We start from the raw sequence: 20,291 nt of genomic DNA on the forward strand, positions 1-20,291 counted from the left end.
ATGTTTTCTGTTTTACTATTTAGTGTGTATACTTCTATGATAAACAGCCAGTGCTCACTATTTTAGGCAGTGGTTGTGGTGGTTTTATAAGGTTTGTGCTGCGGTGTTGGCTTGGTGAGTTAATTAGTGCAAGCTGCAAAAATGAATGTGTCACTGACTGTACCACCATAGTAGAAATGGTGCACTGTCATCCTCTCTCCCTCTCCGTCACTGCCTGCCTTTCTACCTCGCCTCCCTCCTTCTCTATCCTCCCAGCCTCCTTGCCCTGCTGGCTTGCTCTTCATCCAGACCTGTCCCTGGTCTGCAGTGTGTGTGTGTGTGTGTGTGTGTGTGTGTGTGTGTGTGTGTGTGTGTGTGTGTGTGTGTGTGTGTGTTTGTGTGTGCAGGAACATGATGTCATTGCTAATTGCTTAGGGCTCTTGGGATGTTAAGTTGGTTTATATATTTCCCCTCTCCCTGCTCTTTCCTGCTCCGTCTTTTCACTTCATACCTTTTCCCCTCTTCATTTACTCTCCCTCCCTTCCACTGAAACATTTCTATACAACATCAGGAGTTGCTGAGTATGGAAAAAGTGACCTGGACATTTATGGGCTGAGTGCTTGAGTATGTGTGTTTGTTTAGGTTTGGTATTATGAAAGTGCATCACTCTCAAGATGGCCCCTTTTCTGCTTAGGTAACTTCTGTCACCTCTAGGAGATGCAAAATAAAGGCGCATGTACATTTGCACATTCTGTACACATTGCACATGGGCATGGACAGAAATAGCAATTCAGTAATGTAAGCTGTCACCTTTGCGAAGCTGTGAGCATGTTCCAAAAAATATGATATCTTAGGTAGCCTTAAAGTGCTCTGTAGATTGGATGTAATTATGTTGTCTGTGTCTGTGCGTGTGGTGTTGGGACTTTCTTGCCTTGCAGCACCTGTTAGTCACAACCTGTTAGTCTGTGTGTGGTCGAGGTCATGCACAACAGCTGATGAGAACGCATGGTGAAAGTGTGCATGTGCGTACACGCATGTGTGACAGAGTGCCTGTTTCTGTGTGGGTGTTGTGTGTGAGCAATCAGATAAAGAGTATGGAGATCTGTTATCATCACCCTGCTTCCCCTGTGAAACAATACCACTGGTCCGCCCTTGACCAAACAAGTGTGTGTGTGCAGGCATGTGCATACTTGTGTGTGTGTGTAGAGTCTGACCAGATTGGACAGATGAATGATGAATTAAGGACAGCAGAGACAAGATTCATCCCAGGCTGTCAAGTTGGCAAGATAACCACACTGCAGTTTATTTGTGTGTATTATGTTGTGTGTGTGTGTCTATGTGTGGTGCTGTATGTGTGTGTTGTCAGTCTTTTTCTCAATCTCATTCTCTTCACTTTCTCTTTCAGCCCCCTATCGATGCCTCTCAATAGGGTTATTGTGCCCACTGTCAGCCAGGCTACAGTGTGTGTGTGTGTGTGTGTGTGTGTGTGTGTGTGTGTGTGTGTGTGTGTGTGTGTGTGTGTGTGTGTGTGTATCTGTGCATTGTTGTTGCAGGGAGCAGACAGCCGTGAGGTGTGTTTGAACAGAGAAGGAGCACAGAGGCCCTGTTCATCCTGTAGGGTGTGAAACTGAATGATAGGGCCCCCTTTCTCTCTTTCCATCTGTCCCTCTGTCTATCTGCCTGCCTCACTCTTTCGACAGTTTTTCACCCACATGCTTCTTCCCTACTATCTTCTTTTTGCTCAGTTTTACTTTGTGTCTTTGTTTTCTTTATTTCTTTGTGTGTGTGTGTGTGTGTGTGTGTGTGTGTGTGCGCACGCGCGCACGTACGTACGTGTGTACACGCGCATGTGCTGCCGTGTAATGTGTCAGCTCCTGGCATCCCTCACTGATCGGCTGTCTTCTTGCTGTCAAGTCTGCCTTGTGATTGGGTTGTCAGTATGCATGTTATTCTGCCTACAAATTACCTGTGGAAGCAAATCAGGCGAGGGCAGACAGGTTTTCCACATTTAACGGAACTCTCACACACACTCAGATTGACGCTAACGCTCGCACACTGGATGCACATGTACACGTACTTTCCCACTCTTTTGTTTATATGTTTCTGTTTCTGATGTTGTTTCCACATTGCTGCACTTTCACGCGTATACCCCCATCACTCCCAGTTCAGCAGCATAAGGGCTTTCTGCCTCTATCCTGCTCTCTAACACTCCTGACTTTCAAACCCATACACATCATGAACATCACAACATGAAAGCCAGAATATGATAAAAGAAGCTGCAAAGGCCAGTGCCCAAGGTGCCTCTGTAAATTGGCCTACTGCAGTTTCAAAACAAGGATTAACTCAGAGTTGGTAGTCTGTACTTCACTTGTCTTATCCTCCATCCGTCCTGAACACTTCAGTAAATAGATGTTCATCTCTTAACAGGCAACTCTAAAGCACAAGGAATAATCTGGCCAAACCCATGCCAAGTAAAATATTTACAATACACTGATATCTAGAGAGAATTCAGTATTGCTATTCAAAACATCTCACACACAATTAATGTAATGCTGTCAGGGATCGTTATCTAACAGGTATAATTTATCTGTATATATTCCACTGATACAGGACAATAGTTAAAGCCAGAACATATTAGACTCTCATTGTGTTGTCTTTCAGTTCATTACTCACAATTGTCTTTGGATTCACTGTTTATATTTGGGTTGTGTTACTGTTGTTGCTACCTTTGGTGTTCCTTTGTAGCCTAAATAAAATCATGATGCATTAACATTTCAAATCTAAAAATCATTTTGATATGGAAATATTAGTCCTTGCTCTACAGTCTAGTTGAGGTGGGACAAATAATTTATATGATACATACCAGTATGGTCTCTTGAAATACATTGTTTATACCCTGGCAGTAATGTAGATTGCAGCTTGCTTTGCTGCATATATTTTAGCTCAGGAACTGTTGTGCTTTCTGCCAGGTCAGCCTTTCTTCCACTTTATGGCTTTTACATTTGAATGGCAGCACATGCATACATGGTTGTTATATGTGTGTGAGAAAGGCTCAGATGCATTTTTACATATTTGTTTGATCTCAGTTTCCTCTAGGGACATCATTAGACCAGGACTTTTTGTAGTCTGTACAAATACCAATGAAATGGCACAATACTCTATACCAAATTCAATATCACAGCAAGAAACAGAAAACAACAGAGGCTGCAGCCACACACACACACACATGCACACACCTCCTATATAGTCATTGCGCATGCAGTAGTTTAAATTGACTGATAGGTGACAGACTCATGGTATGAGAATGTTGATTTAAAAAGTCAGCGTTATATTTTGACAGAACAGTAATGACAGTAACCTACTGATGCTGTGAGCACCTAGCTCATGTTATGAGCTGTTATGAACAACATGAATGCCAGGGAATGTCTCTTTTTTTTATGTTGGAACCTGCTTATATTGATCACAGTCACAGCGATCAATCGCTTATGGACTGTTTAAATAATTAGCTTATACTAATCAACAGCTCACAGTGTTAATTTAGGGTCTTTTCATACATGAGAACATATGGAAAAAGAATTTAAAACTGTTGCCTACTACTGCAAGCTGTCATACTGAGGCTCTCCGACTTATTCCTGCGACTGTCTCGTCTCACCATGTGTATCTCACTCACTGACTTGATTGGCTGAGTTGCATTATGTGATTATGTGTGCTGGTTAAATTAGAAACACACACTTATATGTTATAAATCCGGATCAGGATAGGACAGCATCTGAGTCTGGACCCATACCGCGGTCTACCTGTTAGTGGCCTCAGCTAATGTTTCACTATTTACCAGACATCAACTCTTCTTTGCTGCTCCATAATAGCAGTTGTCAGTAGCTGCTCGGTGTATGGTGAAGAAGAATTGTTTTTTTGGTAAACTGCAGTTTTATCCGAGTGTGAAACTATAAAGTTTATCTATACATTACATGGTATCAGATCAGTGCATAGACTTGTGTACTCAGTGATTTCCAGTATTTATAGGCAGTATCAGAGGTATATCCAATACTAGTATCGGAATTGGAACAACTGTACTTTTTGTACATTAAATGATAAATAGATAAATAAAGAATATAAGTGGCATAGGAATTGGCAATGAAAATAATTAATTGCAGCCCTACATATGTTCTAGCACAGAGTTAACTTTTCCTGCCATGGTAAAACTGACCATGGTTTTCCCCAGTAAATTGTTCAACAGATGTGGAAGCAATTTCAATTTGGTTAGTAAATCACAGCCTAAACAATAGACTCATTCATGATGTATAAAATTTTCTGTGTGAAATGGCAACTCTGTTGCTTTTTCTTGAAAGGTTATTGTTGTATTTTACAAAGTGCATTAAGTTGTTTGTGTTAGCAGAGGTGGTCTTTCTTTCAGGAGAGGTGGCCCACCTCCTCTATTAAACCCTGGAACAAGCCTTGCTCACTATGCTCACTATAGCTTTTGCAGGCTAACAATTTCCTCACTTCTCCTTCTGTTGAAACAATTAACCTTCACAGGTCTCAGAGACTGTGAGCAATAAGAAACAGATTCCTGTGCGATGAATGCACAGGATGACAGGTGATAGGAATGTTGAATCATGATCGCAGTCATTGTGATGAATTAGTTCCTGACCAGATTCATTTCTTGTTTTTGCATCATATCCTGTGGTGGGAGTAATAATAAGTTAACATCTGTGGTAAGCATATGATGCACTCACAACCTTGTCTCAATATTTTTGACTGTGATTCATAAAACCACAATAACATAAAGAGTTTTATTAGGGTTTTGTAGGCTAGAACTGAAATTAATTGAGCAGTGTAACTTTGATAAACCACACAGTGCTGGAATTTGCCTCTTGGCTTTGCACTGACTTGGCAAAACAAGTGGAGAGGCGGTCTTGGTCCTGTGTGTGTTTGCTCCAAATGGTGGCGGCGCAGTGCTGGTCCACCAGCCGTGGTCATCTAGCTGTGTCATCCCTATCCAAAACCAATGTCTAATTTAATTTTGGGAAACAACAATGATAACTTCCATTGGTAGGAAGGGAGAGGGACTGAGGGAGAAAGAGGCAGCCATTGTGTAAGAGGAAGAGACGACAAGTGAGGGAGGGGATGATTTAAAGTATTGGAGAGGGAGCGTTCATTGCAGTGGTGTCTGTGGTTCCTTTGGCAGAGATGGGACATTCCTTTTCTGATGAGTCACTCTCTCTCTGATCCGTTTTCTCTCCTGACATCTCTTGTTCTTATGCCGGTACCCTTTCCCTGCTCCCTTCTCATTTTCTGAGAGTCTCTTCTTACCTCTATTCACCTATTTGACATGTTGTTTTTGGCTAATTACAACAAAACTTTCAGGCAATCAGATCAGACTAGGCTGTGATATCAATACAGTCTTGTGACATTATCGTGGAGCAATTTGCCACAGGCTTTCTAATGAAATGTGAGAGAACAAGGCCATGTTGAACTCACACACACACACACACACACATACACACATTCTGAGTAGGAGTTGTGTCGTTTGTGTCTAGACTTCCCTGTCCTCTCGGATGTCCTGTCACATCTCAGCTATATATAGGAAACGCAGTCTCTCCACTGCTACTGCTCTTGCCTCGGATCTAACAAGCCTTTTGTGCATGTGCACGTCTGTCCACCTGTCTGTTTGTTTTCAATGAGAGAGGAAGAGGGCTTTTTATATACATGGCTTGCCTCCATGTCTACTGAAAAAGAGAGACAAAAGAGAGCTCTAATGCTTGCAGTCAAGCAGAAGAAAAGCAAAAGCTCTACTAAAAATCACCATGGATTGTTTGCAGTGTAATTGTAAAAATATAACCGTATCCAAAAGTATGGCTAACAGTTTATTTATTTCTCTATGCGGCATTTAAGATGCTGATCACACTCTTGAAACTGAGGAGTAGTTTGGGTATTCAGTGCATTAAGAGGATAAGTGGTGTGTGTTGGGGTGAAGAATTTACGATTTGTTTTCAAATACATTATTAACAGTGCCTCACCAAGCTGTAAGAGATGAGAGTTTTGTTACATAACCATTGATTTTTCTGGCTTAAATGACAAATTCCTCTGTCAAATTTGTCACCAGTTGGTCTTAATTCAAAGAATAGGTCAAAGTACAAAATGAAACTCTTGACTTGTGTTTGGTTAGTGTGCTCTTTGCATGGCAATGTCTGGGTTCTTGACACTCCACCAAAGTGAGGAACATCACCACCTTGAGCAGTCTTAATACCGTTGAAAGAGGCAGTGAGTCTCCCTCTGGTTAACAGTCGAAGTGATTGCACCACATCGTAGCTAGTAGCTAGCTCGTTTGTAATTAAGTGCAGACGACTGACAGCTGGTCGATATGGAGCAGCAGTTAGAACTTTTACCTTTGGAGCACATCTTATTATTTGACCAAGAACCTGATGGTCACTGTGGCTGAGCTCCAGAGATGCTGTGTGGAGACGGGAGAAACTTCCACATGAAAGGTAGTTGGAGTTTGCAAAAAAGCACCTAAAGGACTCTCAGACTGTGAGAAACGAGATTCTCTCGTCTGATGAAATCAAGATTGAGCTGTTTAGCCTAAATTCTAAGCGCCATGTCAGGAGGAAACTGGGCACCGCTCATCATCTGCCCAGTACCATTCTAACAGTGAAGCCTGGTGGTGGCAGCATCATGGTCAGGTCACAAAACCTGGTCCAGAGCCCTCAGGATCTCATACTGGGCTGAAGGTTCACTTTCCAGGAGAATGACCCTGAGCACTCAGCCAAGACAGTGCAGGACTGGCTTAGGGGCAGCTCTGTGAATGTCCTTGAGGGGCCTGGCCAGAGCCCTGACTTGAACCCAATGGAAAATCTCTGGAGAGCCTTTTTAATGGCTGTCCACCGACGGTCCCATCCACCCTGACGGAGCTTGAGAGGATCTGCAGAGAAGAATGGCAGAAAATCCCCAAATCCAGGTGTACAAAGCTTGTCGTGTCATACACAAGAAGACTGCTGTAATCGCTGCCAAAGGTGCTTCAGCTGAGTACTGAGTAAAGGGAGTAGATGAATGTAGCTTTATGATGGAGAAAATGAATTCAAACAATTTTAGTCTAAGCCTGCAGCATAACAAAGTGAGGAAAAGTGAAGGGGTCTGAAAACTGTCTGAATGCACTGTAAGGTTAATAATAGTATCATTAGGTGTTGTCAGAACATTGGCCAACATGACATACTAGCAGTTTTTCAGAAGTAGACAGCTATGGAACAGAAAGTAAGTATAACTTTTTTTTTTTAATCTGATCCTTTTTGAATATTATTGAGCTAAATTCATCTTTTTTGTAAGAAGTAGTTAGGGCTGTCCCCTAAGCATCGATGACTTGACTCATCACTGGACACTGGACTGTGAGTAGATCCCGAGAACGCTCTCAGCTCTAGTGTTCAGTGTTAGCAAAATTGGCCAAGCTACATTTGACCTAGATGCTGGTACAACTTTACTTTTATTCAGCTTGATTGACTCTTTGGGAGGCAGCGCTGTCTGAAGCAGCAGAGATGGTAGGATTTTATATAATAGAAATATGACTAGGATGCCCATTTTTTATTTCTCTGACTGTGTGGAAATCTGGTCTTCTCATGTGACAGATGATGATCAGAGGCATCAAAAACTTATAGGAAAAACAGACTCGTGTGGGCTGTGAGTTTAAAGTGGGACGACTACTCTCAGGGCTTTACTGAGCTGTACTGTAATTGAACGGAGGTCGCAATTAATATGTTTCTCATAATTGTAGGTGAGGTGTTCTGAAGCAAAACATCAGTATTTATGAAAACAGAAAAAAGCATTTATAGATAAGAAAAAGCAGGAACCACCAGCACATGACAAACTGAAATACAGATGTGGCTTTACTTGTTGTTCTCTGACTCTACTCCTGGCACTGCTCGTTGACTTCAACGTTGCGTCCAGGAAAGAGCTGTGGTCTCATTACGGCAAAGTGGCGAAGTCACGCTGACTGCAGGACCGGCTCATGTGTGTTCCACAGAGGGAGTGGGCTTTAAGGTCTGAAATGGGACTTCCCTCCTCTCAGTGTGTTTTGCTTGGTGTCAATGTGTTCGTGGTGTACTTTTTCTCCCCTCCCTCAACCTCCCCTCACCCACAGGAAAAAGTGGCTGGGTGAAGCAGGGAGGAAAAGAGGGGGGATATCTGGGACTGGGGGAGGGGTTAACGGCACACTCGCTCCCAAGTTTCCCAAATCCAGGAAATCATCTCTTGGCTTCTGTTTCTGACATGTGTCTTTTCCACGTCACAGGATTTCAAAGTCTGTGAATGTGTGTGGGGTGAGATTTCTGAGTCTGTTACAAAGCTCTTTAACCCCTTTCACCTCTAGTAGTATTTTCACCAAGTTCGCTGGAGTTAATTCGTTAGGAATAATCATTGTGTGCCCCAGCTGCTCTGCCTTTTACTCTGTAACATCCTGTTTCACAGTCAAGGAAGTGTTGACGGTTGCAGGTGAATTAGTGACCTTATTGTTGTATTCTCTCTCATCGGTGAAACATTTTCATTCAGTTATATATGCTCCCTTTGTTGCAGTTTCAGTTTGCTCAGGGTCAGTGAATGGTACATGTACACACATGTACTCACAAATGGTCATCATTTATCTTTATTCCCGAGGGGTGTTTGTGTGTGTGTATCTGTGTTTTGTCTTCTCCTTTTGTTGACCAATTAGAGGATTTTTTTTTTGCCCCCCAGCCACCCTGACCCACCCACCCAAAAAAGAGACATGCCTGAGATTCTTTGGCACACCCTGAAAATTCCTTACTTGTTTTCCTTTCTTTTTCTTTTCTTCTAGCAGTTTCCTGTCCACGCCAGTGGAAAATGATACGTTAGCTGTATGTATACAGTACATTGAGACATTCATAAATTCACACACACAAACAGGGAGACTCTGTCAGTCTTGCAGTGTTTAAACTCTGAAGTGAAATTATAGTGGAGCTATTTCTGTCTGTCCTTCACACTTACTGTACACCGCTGCTGTAAGGACGATGTATGGCCGTGGGAGCATGCTCAAACCACAGAGCTATAGTGTGTATGTGTGTGCAAGAGAGAGTGTGTTCGTTTGTCTGTACACAAGGTTGTTTGTTTTGGCTGCAGTTTCAGTCAAAGTGTTACTTTGTCTCTGTTATTTCCCTCTATTGACAATACAAGGATGCACACACACACACACACACACACACACACACACACACACACACACACACACACACACACACACCTCCTTGCTCTTCTACCCTTCCAGTGTTATTTGGGATGGAACCAGATTTTGTAGATGGCTATTGTTTTCTTCCCTGCTTGCTCCTTCTTTTAGTGGACACACACACACACACACACACACTGAGCTGGGAGCCCAGAAAATATAGCACCAGACTGGTCTAGTCATCATCCGTCTGTTAGCTCAGCGTAGGGCTGATTGATGTCTTTTTTTGGGTGTGTTATTCCACTGACTATAGCAGCTTTCATTCATCATGAATTTGCTTGTAGCTGTAAAATATTTAGCTATGGCATACTCTTCATATTAGATTACTAAAAATAACCTTAATAAACATACCCTATATAAGAACCTCTGTATGAATGTGGCTCACAGTGCATTACAAAAAGGAAAAAAGAAAAACAGAAAAAAAAAAAATGGTTGTGCAAAGCTATGTACACAATTACATCAGTTATTTTTATTAGACAATAAGAAGATTGTAATAAAGGGATACAGAACCAGTTGCTCAACTAATTGAAAGTAAAATAGACTCGCTTTTTAGATTTTTTCCCAGAGCTTGAAAGCATAATTTAAAATGCTGCGTCGCCACTTTTCTTATAATTGTAGTTCTGATCATCTAAAAAAAATCCACAGTTGAGGATCAGAGTGAGCATAAAGGCACATAAAACAACAGGGAGTCTGTAATGCAGGCTGGTTCTAAGCCATTTAGAGATGGACAAAGAGGAGTCTAGCAGCTGAATATTAAAAAAAAAAAAGTCACTGCCTCTCAAAAGTGCATCACTATATTTTATATAGTAGGCTATAGATTTGAAAAGATTAAGTTTGACATAGTGGTTGGAATGTGAAGAGCTATCCAGCAATGGTAATATATGTCTTTGGTTAGCAGTGGTGCTAACTTCCCAGCCTTGTAGTGGAAGAAGTTTGCAGCTAAATGTAGGGGGCCCTGCCTACTCTTCAGCCAATCAAAATAAAGCCAAGAAAGATCTGGGAAGCTTGCCTGGTATTGTGCAGCTGTCTTACAAGTTCACGTCCTAATCCAAAAGTTAGAAAAACACCCAGTTGTGTTTTCTATTCTGCATGCTTTGCTTTGTTGACATGAATCTATCCATTTTGTTTTTCGATGACCGGGCCTCTAGCTGCGACAGTTTTGCTTTCTTGTCAAGTCTTTTTTGGTAACAGATGGGGTTTCTCACGAGCAGAGGGGGAGAAGAGAAGAGGAGGGGAAGAGTGGCTATAAATCAGGGTTGTAGAGAGAAAAGGGTGGTTTTATGAGAGTTTACAGACCTTCTTCACTTTTAATGAGAAAAGACAGCAATTCTCTTGTAGACAAAAGAAAAGAGGGAGCGGAAGGGGGCGAGAGCTAGAAGATGAATGTGGTGGAAGCCAGGAGAAGAAGAGGAGGAGAGGAGAGGAAATGGGCAAGAAAACGGGATAAAGGAAAGAGGTAAAAGTCAAGTGGGATTAGCAGAGGAACTGGAATGGCGAGAAACCTTGAGAGGGATGGGCAGGAAGGAGGGATGAGAGACCTATCAAACTGTTGGCAGGCATCCACTTGGCATACGAATTTAAAAGCAATCTGTCTCTGGCTCGCTCAGACCAGTGTCTGGTATACGCCAGTGGTTACACACAGCGCACGTAAAAAGAAACGGAGAGAGAGGTGGACCATTTGCAGCTGCTTCCTTCATTCTCTCTGGAACAAGACCCCCCAACATACGTATGACACTTGTGCACACACACTAAAAACACACTCATGCAGCAGCACAAACTCCACGAGTTAGCCAGTGGGTCAGAAGTCAAAGGTCACTGTCATGCTGTGACACATCCTAGATCTTATTACTTACCCTCCCAATGTGTGTGTGTGTGTGTGTGTGTGTGTGTGTGTGTGTGTGTATGTGTGTATTGTGTGTGCATTTAACTGTTTACAAGGGAGTCCATGTAGAAGGTTCACCCTCATTTTACTGTTCATGTGTGTGTTTCTGAACGAGTGTTTGTCTCTCTGTGTGTCAGTGCCAATGCTGCCCTGCCCACAGAGGAGCCCTGTAATTATGCGTAGACCCCCTCATCCACAGCAGAGGACTGCAGCGAACCCTTCGTGGGCGCTGAGGCCCGATCCAGAACAGCCACTGCTATCACTATCATTGCACCCAATTTGAAGCCGTATCCAGATGTAGTTGGGATTGAAAGTTACACTTTTAGCGTGTACTTGCTGTGCTGCTGCTGTGCTGTAGCTCCACCCAAGTGTGGAAACTTTACATTTTGTGTTTTACATCTGTCTGTAGGCGAAAGAAATGATATGGCAGCTTCAGTGCAGTCTGTAGTTAGTGTTTGGACGGTAACACTTTTTTGTTGTTTTGGCTCTACTCCAGCGTGCAATGAAACAATCACTATGAGGTTAAAGTAGTAACTCTAAAGAGGAACTCCAATGATTTTATGCATCAAATTGTGTTTCCAGGTCTTAGGGAGGACTAGTGCATATGTGAAAAAAAGTTGTTTTTGAGTTTTGTAGCTTCAGAGGGTGCTGTGTTAAATCTGATTAAACCAACAGAGCATCAGCTGGGTCTGAAGACCACAAATTTGAAAGTGAAAGTAATGTGGTGGTGTGGAGTTTGAAAGAAGTGATCTTCCCAGACCCTCTGTAGCCCGCTCCTAATCTCTGGCTAGTGGCTTGAGGCTACATTAATTGCTTGTGATCAAATTGCATTGTGGGTGAAAAGAGGAATAATATATGGAATAAAAAGACAATACCCATGGTTCTGCTGCATTGACTTTTGAAATACTTAAAAATATGTCGATGCTTTCAGCTTGGTTTTTGTCAGCAAGTAAAAGAGCTGTTGAGTGACTGACTTGACCAGTCAGGGACATTTTATTTTCTGGTCTGATCAACTTTATCTGTATGTTGTTGGATTATAGAGGTATTGTCTATATGGGTTAGGGTTAGTGTTAGGGTTAGTGCTACAATTGCATATACTGTTCATTTCGTATGAATGTGAACACCCTCTGACACAACTAAACGCATCTAAACCTCATAGTTACAGTTTCATGATACATCCAGTCTGTTGGAGTGTAGAGCAAAAACAAAAAATGATACTGTCCCATTGTGCAACAGTGAGGACGAATCACAGTGACTCTTGTAGTAATACTGAATACAACCTCTATTACCTGTAAAACCAGATCAGCAGTAATTTTTCATGGGAAATGATTCATACATTTTTAGTGTAGACACCCCTCCATACAAATACTTACACATTCCCTGGTATGTAGACTTGTTGCAGCAGGATTCAAGGAACCGAACATGCTGTTTAATTTTAATCCCAGAATGCAACATTTTTATTGCTATTTTCTGATTTTTATCCATAGCAAGTATAAAAACTTGAGCTCTGTGGGGTTTTAAACCATAAGAGAAGACATTACAATACGTACAGCCGGTCTGAGGTTCAAAGTATACAGCTGCTTCAGATGGTTTACTTTTTTTTACCACTGTGTAACACCTAGTGTTTTTAGACAAACCAGATGTTGTTTGTCTTCTGTTATGTCAGTAAACACAATTGGCTCAGTACAGGACTGGTTCACTGTATTGTGGCAGATCAACTGTTCCTCAGTATTTTTACACATTTACCAGCTCGAGTCAAATGATTCAGTATTTATAGAAGTATGTGCTATTCATAACTGCGACTTACATAAACCTTTGTGAAAATGTGAAAGTTATGTAATCCTGGAGATTCATTGTTTATTTATATTTATTGTACCTTTTGTACGTTTTTGGAAGTTGGGAAGAAAAACTTGCATTTTAGTGTTTCTTTTATTCCTTTGAATGTTATTTCTAAATGCCCACATCTTCACTACAAGGTAGATACATGGCCTGATGTTTCCATTTGCCCGGGGCTTAAAAGAAAATGTAATCTTCAACTTCCTGGCCTCATAATATTGACTTTAAGTGGCCAGCCCTGCCAGTGATCGAAAAGGACCACTGCTCAGTGTAGATATGAAATAATGTGACAGACTGATTAACTTGTTCATTCAAGAGCATCCCACTTTGTCATTGAGCATGCAAAATGCCAGAAATATTGAGCTAGGCTAATTACAGTCTTATTTATTGAAGGTGACAAACTGCAAATCACTAACTCTCCTTCAGACACTCAGGAAAACAACAGCTCACAAAGTGCTCCCGATAGATTCAGTACTAAAATGGTTCCCTCTGTGCAGAGGATACTGTCCACTGACTAGAACGCCTTTCTCAATCTATGGCTGCATTTACTTTCTTGTCTTTCCTTTGTCATACAAATCACAACACACTTCGCAACTGCTGCTGCTGCAAGCTTTGTGGCCTCCATGTATGCTCAGAATAATGTGAAAAAATGTGTTTGTCAAAGACAGCTGCTATATGTGTACAAGTGCATAAGTACAAGATATCCCTGACAATCTGCAGTTGCTATGTGTGTGCTGATCAGTCTATTCATCGTCATTCAAGACTTCAAAAATGTGTTCAAGGCTTAAGATAGAGTCACTAAAGAAAAAGCAGAGGGAAAAAAGGAGCCTTGCCAGCAAAAGTAGTTGGGGTTTAGTCCTTATGTTGGCAGTTGAGGAGGAAATCTGCAGTGTATTTTGTCATTATGCAGACAAATGAGAAGAATTAGTGTAGGGTAAAGTGAGCTTTAAGAAAGAAAAAAAATCTCCAAATGGTTGCCTTTAAAACATTGCACTGATCAGCCAGTTACACTATCTGGGCCAATAACTTTGAAAACCCACTGGCTATTATTACCATTTGAAGATTTGCCTGATTATCAAACCCTGATGACAGTTTATTGCTGATCATCATGGATTTAAAAAATGTCAGAATGTCCTTGCAACCGTCAGCACACTTTTGACTTCATCCCTGCAGCTGATACTTGTTGCAGGGCATTGTCTGATTTGAGATGGTCACGTTGAAGGAGGTTGAAGAATTACCAATAATTTGGAGTTAACTCTTCGCAAGGGCCAGTGTCGGCTGTTGAGCTAAAAGATCCATGTGATGGGGATAACATTTCTTTCTGTTCCTACAGTTTTATTCCCCCAAATCATTCCAGGTGTTTTTTCCAGTCTCTCTGCCAGGGATAAGTGGGACTTTATGGTCCAATCTGACTATGCTTATTTTCTTTCTCTCCACTTCTCATAGAGGTTGCATGTTGGTGAGAACTGTCCACAAGTCTTGACTGCATTATGCAGTAATGTGCGTGTGTTTGTGTGTGTGTTGGAAAGCAGAGCAGGGGGAGTTTACAAGTCTCCTGTGGCATTAAGTTTATGATGGTTCCAGTCAGTGAAGAGTTGGCAAGACTGCACCAAAGAAAGAAATATGAGCTCTATACAAAATGAGCCTTATGTTCTCTCTCTCTCTCTCTCTCTCTCTCTCTCTCTCTCTCTCTCACTCTCTCACTCTCCCTCCCTCCCACAAACACACGTACCTTGTGTATTAATGTTTGATCAAGGTTGTGAATAATTGATGTGTCTTTATTATTTGTCCCTCTGGTGTCCTGCAGTCCTCTTTCCCTCTCTGATCACCCCTCCCTCTCCCTCCATCTCATTAATCCTACTTTATGTTTGTCTCTCCCTCAGGACGCTGCTGCTTCAGTAAAGCCCTCCTGATTGGATGAAGAGAGAACCACTGACTACCAGTATGGATGCACTCATCTGTAGTTCTCTGGTAAGTAGCAACTGTAAAGTCGACATGTTTTTAACATAAAAATAGACTCTTGTAAACCCTCCAAGCTTTTTTTCAAAATTTTTGTTCTTCCTGTCATCATTGAAAATATAGGTCTGGTTCTGCTTTCACAATTTACAAGCTTTGCTATAAATACAAGATAAGATTGAGTCATGTTAAAGGGATGGTATTTACATTGAAAGAACTAAAGCAGGGTTTTCCTTGCAACAATTTCTGTTGTTTGGGTGAATTTAAAACTTACAAAACTTAATATCATATCCAGGTAAGCAACACCCTTCAGCGTGCCATGGTGTCTCTATCTGTTAGGTACTAACTTTGTTGTGGAACAGGGAAGACGCTGATAAAAAATGTTGTGTCTGTTAACATCAGTGTTTACATCTGTTAACATCTTGATATCCAGCAGCCTCCTAACATTATGTATGACTTGTGTGGTGCCTGTTCAAAATGTACTTGTTGGAAGGGGCTGATTGCTTACATTCTGTGTAGGCAGCTAACAATACAAAGGAATCATTTCTGGGCTGCAGTGTTTGTCCTGTCCCGTTTGTTACTGCTGGAGTTGTTTGTTCTGCTCCGCTCCGATAGTGTCTGGGTGATGGCGTATGAAGTGATTGATTGCTTCCTTGATTCTTCCTTAATTTTTGATTCACAGTGTATGTTCTATCATTTTTATTTCTATGGTGTTTGGAGTCCCCTTGTTGTCTCCATAGAAACCAGCTGTAGTTGGGTTCCACATGGATGAATGTGGTCTCCGAGGGCAACCCAAGAAGAACTCAGGATTCTTTGCATTTTTCTTCTGATCATTCTTTTACTTTTTTTTTACCTCTGTGGTTTTCAGATCTGCAGCTGAGTCTACTGAACCCTGAACTGTGACCAGCGCCAGTCTATGACTGACCTCCTGTCAGGTACAAAATACACACACACACACACGCTGTGCTTGTGTTCAGTGTTTAGTTGTAATGACAACCTCTATGCTCACACCTCTTCATGCTCTTCATGCCCTGTCCTCCTAGCTAGTAGTTTTGTAAGTCTGCAATCCACAGTGACAAGAATGTTAAAGATAAACCTGGCAATATCCTCTATTTTTTATCATAAACAAATAATAGTGACAAAACCAACCATGTGTTAGAGCCTCTCTCGATCTGTTCTAGCTTCCCTTCCCTGTCTGTGGCTTTCCTACAACAGTTGGGCACTGTAGTTTTTAGCAAACATTACTCAGATGTAATGCATTTGTTGGCGACTATTTTCAGGCACAGATTAGGTGCTCTACCAAGTATTTACAGCACTGGAAAAGTGTGAAATCAACACAAAAAAAACCTTCATGTTCACTGTTATACAGAAATGTCTCACCTTCTGCATCTGCGTTTACATTGCACAAAAGAACACTGCTATATACTATATCATGCTTTGGATACACAGGCAATAACTTCCTAGTAGGATCAATTAATGTGTCATTTTCATGTTATTTGTTGAAGAATATCACAGAATATACAGAATATCACCAGACTTATCTTTTGAGGGGATTTTAATGCATTCAGTAGACTTGAGGTGACCTCTGTCTGATTAAGGCTTTGGAATGATTAATTACATTTCTGTTGTCTGATCAGTGCTTGAATTCCAGTGAGGGATTGTGTGTGTTGCACATAATTTCATTGTTTCTCGCAAATGAAACACTTATAATGTGGGAAATTCCAGCACAAATTAACAGCGATGTCTAATAATGTTCAGGCAATGATAGCACCAGTGCTGAATATGAGACGACTCACATTGATGAACTGGAACGCCTGCAAACATGGACCACTGGCTATAACGTAAATGTACATCATCTGAAGTGGAACATCCTTAGAAACAGACACTGGAAACCAAAAGGACTAGTGCTAACAGCAGTGTTAGTGATGTCAAGTTAACAACGTTAATCCTCAGGATCCTCAGACAGGTTACAGTAACATTACTAAGGTGAAGCAGCAGTCCAAGTTTCAGGCTTACTGAAACAGAATCCTATCCATGGCTTGAACTAAACAACAGTGAAATGAGCAATGTAACAAATGTACAGTGCTGCACCTTTTACCAGCCGATGTTACAAAACATCAACTTTTATGTTACCACTCAGATGGCTTTTCTGATACAGCAGCCTTGAAAAGAAACTCTGAGGCAATCAGCAAAGACTTTGATGTGAATTTGGATCCAGCTTACAACGGGATTAAAATTAAATACATAAATTCACTGAGTAACACAAACCTCACCTATCTGATGCTCATTACAGGCAATTTTATTTTTAACTAAGTTGTTAGTTAAGTGGAAAGAGGTGAAACGGAGGAGTCAGAGTTCAGGGAAAGAATAGAGCATGGAGGCAAGAGAGAAGCTAGAGCCACTAAAGACACTGATGCAGCTCAAAGAGATGATCAGAAAGAGAGGAGGAAGAGAAAGATTAGATTAAAATCCATTAGTATAATAATAGTTGTATAGTTGTGTATAGAATGGGACACGCTTTCTGAAAGTTAAATCCTGCCTTGTATTGTGTGCATGTTAACATATGTCAATTTAAATGTATTCAGTCTGGTCTCCCTCTCTTCCTCTTTCAGGTGATCCATCTTGTGCCACGATGATGTCAGTAGATGTGACCAATCGTAATGGCCCTGCTGCCACGCCTCCCACCTCACTTAGCCTTCGCTCCTCACACAATCAGCTGCTCAGCAGCGATGTCATCAAACAGGGCTCCGCCACGCCTCCCAAGTGTCGCAAAAAGTATGCACTTACCAGTATCCAGGCTGCAATGGGCCTTGGAGAAGCAGTGCCATCTTCACCATCACCATCATCATCCCCTTCACAGTCTTCAACCCCCAACAATCCCAAACTAGCCAAGAATGGGGTCAATCAGCTTCGTAAAGCTGGTCAGGACCACAACAAAAACACGACCGGCCCTGACTCGATAGATCTGGAATGTAATTCAGAGACTATAGCAGATGACCTCAATGTCAACACATCAGAGGAGCACGACAGTCACACTCTCACCAATAATGACCGAGAGGATGATGTAATTAAGTTAGATGTCGACCTGCCCGCAGACGCCAACACTGACGCAGAGCCTGAGCAGAAAACTGAATCAGACATGGACTGCAACATTAACACGGCTGTGGAGCTCAAACTGAACGGCAACACAACAACAGACTTGGGCTTTGACTTGAACATTGAGGCAGAGGAGAGTGATGACATCAGCATTCTGTCTGAAAAGGAAATAATGTCAAAGATGAAGATTGAGGAAGATGGAGAAGAGGTGGTGGAGGGGGAGCAGGAAGACGAGGAGAAGAAGCCTTTACTGATGATAAAAAGTGAGTCTCCCATGAAGAACCACAAAGTTTCTGCAGGCGTGGAACTCATCTCTGACCTCCACTCCAACATCAAGCTCCTCAAAACAAGCAAGGACTCTTCTGTACCTCCTCCTCCCTCCCAACCACGGCAAGCCAGTCCAGAGGACACGCCCCTGCTCTCTGTGGCCTCCTGCTCCTCCTCTTCCTCCTCCTCTCCAGAGACGAAGAAGGACAGAAGGACCGGCGCAAAGACAGACTGTGCTTTGAACCGCATCCAGAATCTGAACCCAAGTGATGAAGAGCTGAGTTGGACCACCCTGTCCCAGGAGAGCAACTCCCCAGAGGAGACAGGTACACAAATGCACACGCAAAACATACTGCAAATAGCTTATTGTAAAGTTTAAGTCATTTACTGATATTTGCCACAGGTTTCATGTGAGTGTATGTCAGCTACTCCAGTGTGTTTTTTTTTTTTTTTCTTTAATTCTCCTGTGTGCTACGTAGTGGTTTTACTGTCCTCTCTGCTGATGACATGTTTCCATTTAGGGTGAGCCAGTGTTCATGCATGTGTGTGCGTGCATAAGCTGAACTCAGACATAGCTGGAACAGAATAACAATCACTCCAGCCTCCAGTAAATCTCCCAGAGTCCCAGAGTCTGGGACAGGAAATGCCCTTGTAACCTCATGGGTGGTTAGCAAGCTAGTTCAGCTGCGTCCAGTTTCAAGCTGTGTCCTCTGTGTGTGTGTGTGTGTGTGTGTGTGTGTGTGTGTGTGTGTGTGTGTGTGTGTGTGTGTGTGTGTGTGTGTATGTGTGGTGTGTGTGTGTGTGTGTGTGTGTGTGTGTGTATGTGTGGTGTGTGTGTGTGTGTGTGTGTGTGTGTGTGTGGAAAGGGCTTTCAGGCTATTGATGAGTTGATACAAAATCTCTAGCTGCCATTATCTTTGCATCTTTGATCTCTTCACCAGAGCTGATACTCTAGACAGGAGCCACTTTAGTTTCCTATAATCTTCTGTACTGTCCCTTCCTACCCTTATTTATCTATTATTCTTTTTTGAGCATATTAACATTTGTGCTCTGTGGATAGTAAATGAAATGGGAGCAGTTGATAATCATGCCAAAAAAAAATTGAGTGAAAATTGTTACGGCATATTTTCATATGTACCTGTAGCTGTGGTTTATCCCATTTCAATCCATAGGTCTGTTGGTGCAGACTGACAGAGATTCTTTCTTTTTAAGACCATTTGTATGATGTTTTTCCCAGTGTATCATAATGAGCATGTGGTCTCTGTGGTCTCTGTCCAAATACCTCAACTTGTATATGTATATGTATATGTATATGTATATGTGTGTGTATATATATATATATATATATAATATATAAGATAGGGCTGTAACTTTTCATTATCATTATTTTTTTTAATCAATTGATTGATCTATAAAATGCAAAAAATACCCATCACAACTTCCTAAAGCCCAAAGTGATATCTTCAAATAGTTTGTTTTGATATAAAGATATTCAATTTACTGTCACATAAAACCAGGAACGTTTGGTTGAAAATGACATTAATTGATTGTTGAAATAGTTGCTGATGGGGGAACCTCAGTAGCTCACCTGGTAGAGTGCATACCATGTCCCGGCTGAGTCCTTACCGCAGCAGGGCTGGGTTTGAGTCTGAGTCCGAGTCCGACCTGTGGCCCTTTGCTGCATGTCATTCCCTCTCTCTCTCTCTCCCTTGAGTTTCCTGTCTGTCTCTGCTCTCACAATACAAATAAAACACAAATGCCATAAAAAATATTGTTAAACAAAAAAAAAAGCTGCTGATTATTCTTCTGTAATCAACCAATCTTTTGAGCAACAAATCATTTCAGCTTTATTTTAAAATATAGTTCTTGTACAGTTAATCTGTTGTTTTGTCATTTCTCAAAATATAAACATACCTTAAGTTTAAATAATTAAATGTCTGGGTTCCCAGTACTGAATATATTGTTTCTTATTAACATACTAATTATTTATCAGTGTCATTACATGACATTGAGGATGAAGATAATTGTATTGTTTCTACTGTTTCATGT

General features: G+C 41.5%; 1 protein-coding gene across 2 annotated transcripts in view; it reads left to right on the forward strand.

The window, feature by feature from the left end:
* apbb2 (amyloid beta precursor protein binding family B member 2) overlaps positions 1-20,291 on the forward strand; it is a 49,699-nt gene that overhangs the window by 2,042 nt on the left and 27,366 nt on the right. Inside the window, exons 2-4 of one of the 2 annotated variants that reach the window (XM_022758493.1) lie at positions 14,807-14,894; positions 15,748-15,814; positions 17,492-18,568. In XM_022758493.1, coding sequence (XP_022614214.1) covers positions 15,796-15,814; positions 17,492-18,568 — 1,096 coding nt within the window. In that variant the 5' untranslated portion in view covers positions 14,807-14,894; positions 15,748-15,795. Of the gene's footprint in view, positions 1-14,806; positions 14,895-15,747; positions 15,815-17,491; positions 18,569-20,291 lie in introns of those variants that run through there. The other variant, XM_022758490.1, reaches the window with a different exon arrangement.

The sequence above is a fragment of the Seriola dumerili genome, unplaced genomic scaffold, assembly GCF_002260705.1.
Source record: "Seriola dumerili isolate Sdu_G_001 unplaced genomic scaffold, Sdu_1.0 BDQW01000301.1, whole genome shotgun sequence".
Lineage (NCBI taxonomy): Eukaryota > Metazoa > Chordata > Actinopteri > Carangiformes > Carangidae > Seriola > Seriola dumerili.